Consider the following 12,970-nt stretch of genomic DNA (forward strand, 5'->3'; position numbering starts at 1 on the left):
TTTGGACAGCAGCAGATGTCCAACAATGGTGTTTACTGAATTTATAGCAATTAGCAGAGTCTGTATATATGCCATCTCACAGTTCCTCACTTGAATAAAAAGTAAGTATTATCATCCTGATTTTATAAAAGAGAAAATGAGGCTAACAGAATTCCAGTAATTTATTCAAAAAAGGTAGTAAATAATTGGTGAAATCTTGATTCAAATTTAAATCTATGCATATATGAAGCCCCCACTCAATACACAAGTGGCTAGGGAAACACATTCAGGAGCCATTCATTCTGCAAATTGGGGTTTCAAATCTCTGATGGCCAAGTTTCAAGGAAGAAGCCAGCAGATGAAGAGTGCTACAAAAATTCAGAGAAGGAAGACATTCCTAGGCCGAAGTAGTCATGTGTGAGGGTGGGGAATAGAAACTGATCCTTAAAAAAATAGGTAGAATCCAGAAAGGCAGGAAAAAATGGCCATGGTGGACAGAGAGTCAATCCAAGAACAGTTGTAAACAGAGGCTTTACAATGTTCACAGTAAATGTTCCAAGAGAAAGACCATTCAGGCTTGAGCAAAGAGTTTGTGTGCAAATTCAGTGAGAGAGGGGCTAGAAACCTGGGTGGAAGCAAGAATGTTAGGACTAGTCGGAATATCTAATGCGTCTAGATGTTTTGCGTTCAATAAAAGTCACTGCTTTCTCAGGGAAAAATCTATATCCTCACTGACCCTATAGGAATGTAGAACTATTTTGCTGTATCCCTAAAGTTTGCCATAGAACCAATAAGAAAGTGTTCTTTTAGAATAAACTGAATGATATGGACCAGGGAGTTCTGGAATGAACAACACTTGGTGCAAACAAATTTGTCTGCAGTGTTAAAATTATCTAATGAGATCATAAACTGGAGATCAAAATTCAATTAGCAGGCTATCGTACAGAGGAGCAAAGGGAGGCTGTTCAGTGCTGGAGAAGCAAGTAACCTAAAGATCTGTCCTGTTTCGAGGACAACATGGCAGCCACAACAAAATCATGCCAATGCCTACTTTATACCTATATGAATTGGATTCCCAATGACTCAGTCCCTTGTCCTCGTGGTTTATTTGTTTTGTTTCCGAAAATGTTTATGAAGATATATTATACAGGTTCACTTTTACCTGAGAGAATGCCATCTCTGAAGGGAAAATGCTAAGGCACCAGGGAGACAAAGCAAAATGCAAAGCTGGAGAGGTGATTAGCAGCAAACCTGACCACAGCTGTTGGCGATGATCACAATTCCATGTGCTTTTAGAGTGAGTGCAAATCAGGCAAATTACAGGACCACGGACAGTTCCCAAGGTACTTTCGAGTGGCATCTGCCACGGATCTATTTTACATTCAAGTACGCAGGCAGCCACTGGTTATCCCTCCCCTCTACATAGCCTTCAGGGTGCTAAGGGGAGCTTTCGCCTTCATAATATGAAACACAACTTAATTTACTCTCTATCTAAATGAAGAGTCATCTCTACAGCTGTGTTCAGAAGGGTCTATGTCCCACTGAAGACCTGACATTTAATCCAACACTAAGGATAGCAGGCCCCTTGGATGAGGAACCAACTTCCCCTTCAAAGTCTCTCCAGCCTCAACTTCCTGAGGACACTCTAGGAAAGAGCTGGGGGCCTTAAAAGTTACACTTTAAGTTTGGTATCAATTGATTTTATTTTTGTGGTCAGTATGTAATAAGTATGTATTACAAAAATGTAATAATCTAAACATGAAAACTAGGTGATTACAATAGACATTTTGCAATTATGACTTATATGACAAAGTGAAAGTAAGTCTTGCATTTACATGGAAAATATGTAATAACAACAGATAAACTCTCCTGTTTGCCAAATCTCCTTACTGATAATAATCATTGCATCCCAAATCGCTTGATTTGTTCCCTAAAAAGTCATGTCATACATAATTGTTAGCCAAACGATACCATGACTGAGTCAAAGAGAACCAAGCTAGATAATCTTGTAACTTAAACGCTTGTCTATAAATTAATGTATGTCAAAAAAAGAAAAGAAAAATATAAATATTTTCCTTAAGTTATTTTTTTACCAAGAGGCAGTTTTCCTGCAAAACGATGGTAAGGCTCATAATAGATGTAGGATTAATGGATTCTCGAAAATGCAACTGAAGGAGTGTATTTATTTATGAACAGTAAAAAGTAAAGGTTAACTGGAACATGGAGTCCACTTTGAGGGTGTACTGCAAAATGAAATTAGAAAAAAAAGCAGGTGTGATTTATATTACACAGTATATCTTAAATAATGCGTGTTGAAATTTAATTATTTTAAGTATCCGCCTTGAACTCACAAAGAAACTAATGGTAAAGTATGCTCGAGTTTGCTTTTGTGATGTGAATAACAATTAGAAATCTACTTAATTTTTAAGATCATATATTCATACTTTGTTTTTCATTTAAATCCTGGGATAACTATAAGTAGGAATGGTTTCTCATAAGTACAAGTATCATTTCTCATAAGACTTTTGGAGGATTTTTATACTCATAAAGTACTTGCTTAGAGAATAAGCTGGCAAGTCTCAGCAATAAAGCAAAGTTTAATTTGAATATTCTCCTAAATTATTCAATTAAATGGAAACACCTCATAGATCCTTGATACAAAATAAATAAATGAAAACAGTAGAACATGTCTTTGTTCAAGATTTGATCAGGAAGCAGAAAAGACTTTACTAAATCAATGTCAAATATATTAAATATATATACACAAAGTTTATAAAGAAAAACAGTATAAACGTTGATTATCATTTTGGTGAGGCATCAGTGGGTAATGATATGGTATCAATACTTTAATTCATACTTGATTGGGGAGTTTAAAAACACAGAAGCAAATCCTATGGAAAAGTGCTGCCAGTGACAATTATAAACACTATAATTTAAGTTGATATTTTAATGTGATCTTGTTATTCTCAAATCTCACCGCCTCAAATGTCAGGAATAAGAAAGTGGTTTCAGTTGCAGCTGCAGAAAATTAGGTAACACAATAAAATATAAAGCGTTTTAATCTGGTTAAGAAATTAATAGAGAAAAACAAAAAAAGTTATGGGACATCCTCCCTGGAGATATTTAAGAGCAAGATAAATGTCCATCTGCCTAGCATAGCTTTAGTGTGGTTTGCCTGGAGGGAGAGGAATAAGAGCTGCTAATTTGCAAAATTTCCACAGCATCAGTTTCATGTTGTCAGGATGCTGCCTTGAGCATATTTAGCCAATCCATGAGATTAAAGCAAGTGCTTCCCATGGAAATCTTCTGATAACTGGAGTTTGCTCTGACTAAGGCCTGAACGAGGTAAATCCAATAAGCTTGCTACAGTGCATCAGACTGGGCTTTTAGTGCTCAATAAAATATTGTCTCGATGCAACTACTGCCCACGTTCCTCTAGCCAAGCCTTCTTTTTCTTTCTTTTTTACTCCTAAATTTATAACAGTAGCCGTCATGGTACCACGCAGGATTGTCCAGATTGTAAATGCATACCCTGGAATGACAAACAGGACAAAGCACTGAACCTCTCCTTCCCACACTGAACATTAATAATGCTAGTATTTGTGGATTTTCATGGAGTCATTACTTGACTTAGGTTGCCAGTTTAATAATAATATGAATTGAAATTTACCCTCCGATCGAATATGTTTTACCAGATATCATTTTTAACTTTTAATGAGAAAACTAACTTCATACAAAGCCCAATGAAATTGGACTATTTTGTGAACAATGTAGTTTGAAATATTTTTTTAATTACAGAAAATGCCTTTTCACTGTAAATTTCTATAAGATTGGAGCTCTGATTCTAATAAATTAAATAAGCCTACAGATGCATCGTGGTCTTTCAATGTTGCTCTACTGTTCTTTCCCATTGTTACACGGAAGGCAGTAAAAATAGTGGGGATAAATTCTAACTTTGTACAGCTTCTCTAACAAATTCTGACTTGCTCAATCCAACCTTACCACTCACTACTCACCAATCCAAATACAAACCAACGTCCTCAAAGATTCCTTTATATTTTCTTTCAGGAACTCTTTCCTAAAGCATCGCCCAATCACTTAAGCAATCCCTTTTATGTCTTTCTTTCCTCAGTACCTATGACGCTTAATGTCTTGTTTATAAATCAGTGTCTTGTGTATATTCATTTAGTGCTTTCTGATATATATATATATATATATATATATATATATTTTTTTTTTTTTTTTTTTTTTTTCCATTTTGTAGCTCCATGTCTACCTGGCCTAAAATAGGCACGGGTCAAACTTATCCATTCCTAATATTTCAAGTTACACTTATGTCCTACTTTTCTGTTTTTTTATTCTACCTTTTTCAAGACTAGCTTCTATCAGTTGATTAGAGACTACATGCAGAATGAAATAAGACATTCTATTTCATAGCATTTTAAAGGGTCTTTCACATATCTTCTTTCCCTAATAACCATAACAAACCCATAAAAGTTATTTTTACTTATAAAAGTGAAAACTAGGGCTTAATGAAGTTTACTGACTTGTCATGTCTACAAATGAATGGCAAAAGATTCTGAGACTGCAATTCTAAACTCATCTCACTGTATATGTAATATTAATAACTGCCTTAAATTTGGGGGAAATTTTGAATGTAGGGAAAATATTTTTTAAAATCCTGCTAAATCAGCATTGCATTCCTCACAGCACACTGGCTAAGATCTCACTGTTCTTTTGATCTCTAAACTTTTAAAATCACATTTTGAAGGATAAATGAAGAGGACATAAGGAAGAATCCTTCCATGACTGGTATCCCATTCCCAAATGTATCCTTCAATATGGCAGAAGGATTACATACAGGCTTAGATTCCCTGAATATCTTTCCTAAGAAGTAAAAGCCACCTGTTTTAAGGATTTAGAGATAATACTATGGTAAGATTGTAAGTGCATTCCCAAAGGGTGGTAAACTGTAGCCATTATTATCCTTTTACAGTGACATATAGGCAATGTGAGTAGGCGCTGCATGGGATCTTTATATTGTTCTGATCAAACGTAATATACAGAGGCAATTCTGAACACTCTACATCACTAAATCCACCTGAAGACTTCCCCAAACCCTAGCTAAAGATAAAAAGAAAGCAAGATCCTTTGAACATGTAAACACTCATAAAAACCTAGAGCCAGGATTTTAACGGCTGCACATGGCTATATCCATAAGCCTGTATGTTTCTGTTTTGACTTGTACATTTAAAAAGTACAAATTTAAAACAAAAGCCATTTACACTGAAGAAAAAATGTAGAAGCCAGAACTTGTAACTTTACAAATAGTCATCTTCTTTGACAAGGGAAAACATCTGTCGCACTCTTGCTGCTGGAAAAATAGTGTTGGATCCCACCATGGCGAATTCTGAATATAAGTTAATTCTTGAAAAAGGCCCTGCCCTGTGTATTACTAGGCGAAGAAATATTGAATTCCTGAGAGTGAATCTCAGCACCCAGGGACTTTTCTCCCCCTACATTTCAAACTAATATAAAAGCTAAGGAAAACATTTTATGTCCTAGCATTCACAATCAATCAAAACTCATCATTTTCAAAGGCTAATATGATGTTTGAAAAATTATAAAGATGCATATTGACAATATTAGGATTGTCACTGAAATCTTAAATCTGATACGTACCTTCAGAGCTATGTACACTTACAAAAAACACTTCTACACAAGACAGCCTATTAAAAAGTTATCAAGGGAAAACTCAGAAATGCAGTTTTCTTTTTCTTCTTTTTTCTCTCTTTTTAAAGAAGGTTACACAAATATCCTTTCATAAAGATATGAGGGGGAAAAGATGTAAGAAAAATATTCACACAAAGGGAAAGGCATAATTTTCCTATTCTCACACTTTTGGCATTTAATGAAAATAGTGATCAAAAAGCTATTTTCAAAAGCTATAGCTCTAGGCTACAGGTTTGTCCAAGAAGAAAATATTATCTACTCTTTCCAGTATAAAAATAGCTTAAATTCTGCATATCTAATAAATACCCGATAACAACTGAAAAAGGAGTTACTGAGGTAAGCTGACAGTAAAAGGGCAGAGAATACATTGTAAATAGCTTTTAATCAAATCACTTCTTTAGATTTAACAAGATTAATCACAAGGTTTGAAGAATGAATTTGGTAACAAGTTCAGATTCAAGACATCTTCTAAATGAGAATCTCTTCAGGTAGCTGGTGAAAACAATATAAAAATTATTGTTACAAGCTCTCCTAAGCAAACATAAAGATACATAGGGCTTTCATCATTTTTTGTGACACTTCAATATAAATATAACTTTTAAGAAAAAAAATACTTACAAATTTTTAATGTCAACTGCTCCACGGAAAGCCTTCCTTGGAATTGCCTGAATTTGGTTTTCACTGAGATCACTAAAAAAATAACAAAAAAGAAAAAGATAAAGCTATAAAGTATTTATAATTTATTTTGATCAATTTCTTTGAGAAGTGATAGAACTTTTCTAAAAAATACTGAAAGGATCATAATGAAAAGCATTAGATGCAATCTCTAATACAGACATTTTATATTTCTAATATAAATTAAAAGGTTGGACTAAATGGTTTCTTGAAGTACATTTCCAGAGCTTTAATTTCATAATAAATCATAAAATATGGTCCTCTTAAATTTAAGAGTTGATTCAATTCTGTGTAATAAGATATTTATTTACAACAAATAGTGAATTGTTCATAATTGCAAGGGGTTCTAAAGTTTTAATACTTGATATTTCTCAAACATGACTAACATAACTTATGAAGTAAATAGGAAAGCAGTCCACTTTGATGTCCTAGAGAAGAGAAGGCAAAAACTGATAAAACCTGGGCAGTATGATTAGGATTTCATAGCACTTAAAGTAATTTTGAAAATGGAACATGGCACTACTGGCCCAACAATAAAACCAACAGTTCCTGCATGAAATATTAACAGCAGGGTGATTTAAAACCTTCTTTAAATAATTCTATTATAACCATAAACACAGACTGTCTATATTTGCATTTTAATTTAATTGAGAAATACATTTTAATCACGGGGGAAAAAGCATTCTTTGAGTTGGAATGAGAAGTTAGTAAAAATCACTCATCTCATGAAATGGATTATTATTTTTCTTTCAGAGTTCAGATGCAATTCCATGAGCACACATAGTAATATCAGCCTTAACAAGTATGATATAAATACACAAGGAGAAATGCCAGTGAAAACAGAAAACGCTCATCTCATTTGAGGTGACTTACCACATAGCAGAGAGTTGAAAAATCAAATCAATTATTAAAGTAACAATGATGCTAAAATTGTCATTAAAATTCTAAGATAACGGATGCCCAGAAAGAAGGATGACACTACTAACCATGGGTGCACAGCTGATGAAAACAGAGCCATTTTCCAATTATGTGGAGGCATATTGGACGGATTTATCCACATCCTCTTCCCTGATGCTTCTTAAGACCAGAGCTGGGTGCTCACACACTCATGGCCACGCAATGGAGATAATCAGTGGATAGAAAGATTTAGTGTGTGGTCTTGACCTCGTTTATACTTAACCTCATTAAGTTTCAAACAACTGAGATTTGCATTTATATCTCAATAGTCACAATGTTCACATAAAAAAAAGAGTTTGATAAGCAATTGTAAAGAAGTAAATGTTGGTCTATTTAAAGAGTAAAGGTCTTAACGAAAAAAAAAAAAGAAGAAGCAGAAACACATTATTTCAAAGGATAAATTCACAGTATGGGCTTATTTCGTAGAAGTTAAGGCAGCCCATCCATTTCCTAAGCGACATATCTCTGCCAAGTCAGTTACAACTATTACTGCTTTCGATAGTTTCAGTACCTCCCTAAGAGGAATAAAACTTCATTTCCTTAAGAAAATGCTTATTTCTCCAGCTTGTCATTGATTGAGACTGACTTCCTTCCTTTGTTTAATCACCTCGGGTTAAGAAAGTTTAACAATATATAGTTAAAAGCCTTGATGCTAGAAACTGTTCAAAGCAGGCTACCCAGCAAGGAGAAAGTAACGAGAAATACTAGAGAAAGAAAAATCGTCAGAAAGTAATAAGAAATTAAGAGAGGAGAAAGATTGAATTCAAGTAAATTTGAATCTATAATGCTCCCTAAAAATGAACAATGGTATTTTTACCGTTGTGTTTTGCTGTCAATTCAATGTCTTCTGACCACTTTTTTTTTTTTCTACTTCTCCTAAGACAAAGCCAGCTTTAGAGACTATGTAGGTGAATAAAAAGGGCAGAGATGTTTTCTTCAGATCTTGTCTGCTCTCCAGGCTCTGCAGTCTTCCCATTCAACCATCTGAGACCTTTCTTTCGCCACCTGCAGTCTCACCTCTGCTCACTGGCTGGGCAGAGTTTTAACTAGGGTATGGACTCAAATCGGGAGATGGTGGGGTAGGAGGAAAGGCAGGGGGATATTTTAGGTGGATCATAGAAACATCACTGAGATTCACTGAAATACAATCAGAACACCGTTCCTTCGAAATTTCAGTCCTTCTGATTACCGTAGGCAGAATTCCAGGGTGGGGAAGGGTTTCATCCTGCTAACACCTACCTACCTTTCCTTTGTTTTACTAAAGAGTGAGCAACTGTCTATCTCGGAGCCTCCGTATTTCTATAAGGCCAGTGGTTTATGCGTGGCTGGACCCGAGTATACTGCTTCCCAGACTATTCTACGAGGTCTCTGCTCTTATGCCCAGCCCACTAGGGCAGGCAACGTCAGCTGGATCCCAGGCCCCTTCCGTTAAGGAAGCCATGGTTACTCGTGAGAGGATTAAGAAATTTAACACATTCCAGTACCTACTGTATGCATGAGTTAATGTTTTAAAATACTATATTATCAAATTTGATCTTTAATCCCATCTTGTAAAGATTTTACAACTACCTTGCAAAGTAGGTATTATTATGCTGGTTTTATAGGAAAGGAAACAAAGCTTGAGCGATATCAGGTATCAGTGTTAAATGATAGGACAAACTGTTAAAGTGCATGTATAGGAAATACAGATAAATACTGAGTCCAGGTTTGGGGATTTCTAAAGGGGATACCATGGGCTTGATCAAATTTAGTATGTCGTTCCTGGGAATTAGAACTTAAAAGGCTTTTCCTGAACTCATCCTCACCTCTGGTTTATGTCACTTGCAAAATGATGGGTAAAGGCTCTGTTAGAACCATGACTCGTATTTTCTACCTATAACCAAGTGGGGGTTAGCCGTTATCTCAATCCAACATCTATTTATTTAATACCTACTGTATGCAAGGCTTACTTGTTGCAAGGATTACTGAGTTGTATAAGGCCCATTTCCTGGCTTTAGGAATTTTCAAATCCAGTAAAGAGATGAGGCAAGTAGCCAAATAGAAGGATAAATGAAAGATTAATCCAATTACGGAGACCCTAGAAAGTGAGAAAGCAGAATAAGGAGAAAGGTAATATGAATGAGTCAGGATGTAAAAGGTAGAGGGCAGGGTGAGGAGCAGCACTTCTAGCGAAAGAAACTGCAGAAGGAACAATACTGAGGTGGGAAAACGGCACTTTTGAAGGGAGTAGCTTCTGCAGGTTTGTTTAGAGGGTGTAACACACAGTGGAGTGATAGGAGGCCAGAAGGAGAAATCCATGGTGTGATGAGTAGATTTCTGGCTACCAATTGAAGAGGGAGGTCTTATTCCAGCAGACAATGGCAGAATGGAAGGGTGGTGGTAGGAGCAGGACAGAGACTCTTCCTTAGATAAGTTAAAAGTGGCAATGGAATTTTATGGGGTCAAAGACTCCAGTTTGGAAAACCACATACACGACTCCTATGCTACTTGAAGAAAGGGTAGAGAGCATCTCAAGCAATATAACAGCCATTAATACACTGCTTGCTTGCCGTGGGCCACCTAATGGATTAGACATCTCTGACTGTATAGATAGAAAAGGTAGAGAAGATTAAGAATAGTATCAGGGATGCATGAAGAATCAAAAGTTAGAAGTAGACTGGGTGCACATATGGATTAGGCCAGGGAAAGGGGAGGCAGAAGTGACTTTGAACTTAGATTTGGGGGGCGGGGGCATTAACAAAATTGGAAAATCAGAAAAGCAATTTGCAGTGTCGATTATAAGTTTGTTTTGGAAAATGTTCAATCTAGTTATAGAGAGATGTGATACATATCACAGAGTTTGATGACAACAAAGATAGTCTATAGTAAGTAAAAAACACGAGTGGTATCTGAGGAAGGTGATCTGGATTAGAGGAGACTCACTAGGGGCTTGATTGATTTAGGACACTTTCAATCTGTTTGAATCTTGATGAAGATGACTGAGCTCAGTAATTCTTAGCCTCCAGTGTTGCCGGAAGGGTGGTAGGTATTGGGTGGTAGGTGGTGGGTGGCAGGAATCCAAAGAGAGAGGCAGCATGCCAGAGGAATTAAGAGCATAGGCTGCAGACCTAGACTATCTCAGATTAAATCCTGCTTCTGCCATTTATTAACCATGTGACCTTGGGAAAAGTGATTACCCTTTTGTATGTCTCAGTTTCTTCATCTGTAAAATAGAACAATAATAGTGTCTATCACATAAGACTGTTAGGTGGATTCAATGAATTCATATTTTTAAAACGCTCAAAAAGTACCTGACCCGTAGTAGGCACTACAGAGGTGTTGGTTTTATATATATATATATATATATATATATATATATATATATATATATATATATATATACACACACACACAAATTATTCAACTAGAAAACTGCTATGTGCCCCTGAGTGTATCTGCTTAACTGATACAGTGAAACATAACTCAAGGCAGTGTTTTGTGAACTGTGTGGAAGGAGAAGAATGAGTCAGAACCATCATGTTAGCTTGACAGAATTGGCAAAGGAGGAGTTTGTAATTATATCACTAGGCAAATAGAGTGTAAAAATGTATTTCAAAGTAGGGAGATGGCTTGATGGGAGTTGATTTTTAGGAAGATTGATCTGGAAATTGGATTTCGGAGCAGGCAGGGGCAATGGGCAGATAAATCGTATTACACAGTGTTGGTGGAGAAAGATGGTGGGTCTCCAGTGAACTGGGAAATTCTATTTGGAGAATATTAAGTAAGAAGTTAGGAGTTGGGCTCAGGTTCAAATATAAGGTCTGCAAGGTAAGTTAAGGTGATTGTCATCTTGGGTAGAGCTTGCATCCCCTTAAATTTTCTGAGTAAGGGAATAACAAAATGCAAAATGTGAAAAAAAGTATTTGGAGAAGATAAGTGCAAAAACTGAAAAGTTGGGATTGAAGACAAGGAGACTAGGCTGATTTTCTGATATTTTGGACATAAATATGGAAAGGTATTCTGTAGCCATAGATTAGAATAATTAATATTGTTTAAATGTCCATACTGCCCAAAACAATCTACAGATTCAATGCAATCCCTATGAAAATTCCAATGGCATTTTTCACATAACTAGACCAAGCCACCAAAAATTTGTATGGAACCACAAAACACCCTGAATACCCAAAGCAATCTTGAGAAAGAAAAGCAAAGATGGAGGCATCATGTTCCCTAAATTCCAACTATGTTACAAAGTTAGAGTAATCAAAACAGTATGGCATTGGCATTAAAGACAGATACATAGAGCAATGGAACAGAATAGAGCACAGAAATAAACCCAAGCATATATGGTCAATTAATTTATGACAAAGGGTCCAAGGATATACAGTGAGGAAAGGATCATCTCTTCAATAAATGGTATTGAGAAAATGGAACAGCCACATGAAAAGCACGAAACTGAACCCCTATCTTACACTATACACAAAAAACAACCCAAAATGGATTAAAGGCCTGAACATAAGAGCGGAAACCATAAAACTCCTGGAAGAAAATATAGGGGGTAAACTCCTGACATCAGTTTTAGCAACTTTTTTTTTTTTTTGAATTGACACCAAAAGCAAAGGCAATGGAAGCAAAAATAGAAAAGTCGGACTAAGTCAACCTAAAAAGGTTCTGCACAGCAAAGGAAACCATCAATAAAAAAGAAAGGCGACCTACTGGATGGGGGAAGATATTTGCAAATCACATATCTGATGAGGGGTTAATATCTAAAATCTATAAAGAACACATGCAAAGAACATTAAATAAACCAATTAAAATTACAGGAACTGAACAGAAAATTTTCCACACAAGGCATGCATTCTGATGTTTATCTTGATAAGTGGTTTCAAATAGGAAAGTGATTACGTTCTTGGTATTTGCACAATTAGGAAGATACAGGCCTCCCAGGGCCAGGCCGGACAAGTATCTCTAGTGGTCCTCAGACAGGAAACCCTGGAGTTTCCCATGTTACATCTCTCCCTACACCTTTGCACTACATCCAACCCATTCCCAAAACTAAGCAAGCCCCTTCTTCCCATTTCCCACTGCCATGGTCACCGTTAAACCTTCATCACCATTTCTAACACGATAGATTCCAAACCGATCTCTGCCTTGATTCAGGATCCTTCTCATGCAGTCTCCACACTGGCACCATAGTTTTACTGCCAAAATTGAAATCACATCAAACTACCTCCTTCTGAAGGTAGCTCAGCTCAGGGAAGGAAACACCATCCTTACAGTTACTCAGTTCAAAAGCTTTGGAGTCTTTATTTTTATCTTATATTCTTTCACACCCCATAGGCAATGAAACAGCAAACCCTCCTGACTTTCTTTCCACAAAATATCCAGAAACATGTACCTCTGCTCTCCTGACAATGCCACCATCCCGTTTTTTCTGGGTTAACTTAACAGCCTTCTAACCCTCTCTGCTTCTCCTCTTGCATTTCTATAACCATACCTCGCTACATCAATTATCCAAACTCTTCAGTGATCCCATATCACTACAAGGGAAAGCAGAGAACATCACAAAGGTCTACAAGTCCCCCCAAATAAACTGGTCAACACTCTCTTTGACCTCACCTCTTTCTACTCCCCTCACCTACTCATC

The 12,970-nt window shown here is 36.3% G+C and overlaps 1 protein-coding gene across 3 annotated transcripts in view; it reads right to left on the reverse strand.

Annotated features, from left to right (window-relative positions):
* SLIT2 (slit guidance ligand 2) overlaps positions 1-12,970 on the reverse strand; it is a 337,575-nt gene that overhangs the window by 130,220 nt on the left and 194,385 nt on the right. For all 3 annotated transcript variants that reach the window (XM_081054248.1, XM_081054247.1, XM_081054246.1), the window contains one exon: positions 6,331-6,402. In XM_081054248.1, coding sequence (XP_080910374.1) covers positions 6,331-6,402 — 72 coding nt within the window. The remainder of the gene's footprint in view (positions 1-6,330; positions 6,403-12,970) is intronic.

Source organism: Rhinolophus hipposideros (genome assembly GCF_964194185.1).
Source record: "Rhinolophus hipposideros genome assembly, chromosome: 1".
Taxonomy (NCBI): Eukaryota; Metazoa; Chordata; class Mammalia; order Chiroptera; family Rhinolophidae; genus Rhinolophus; species Rhinolophus hipposideros.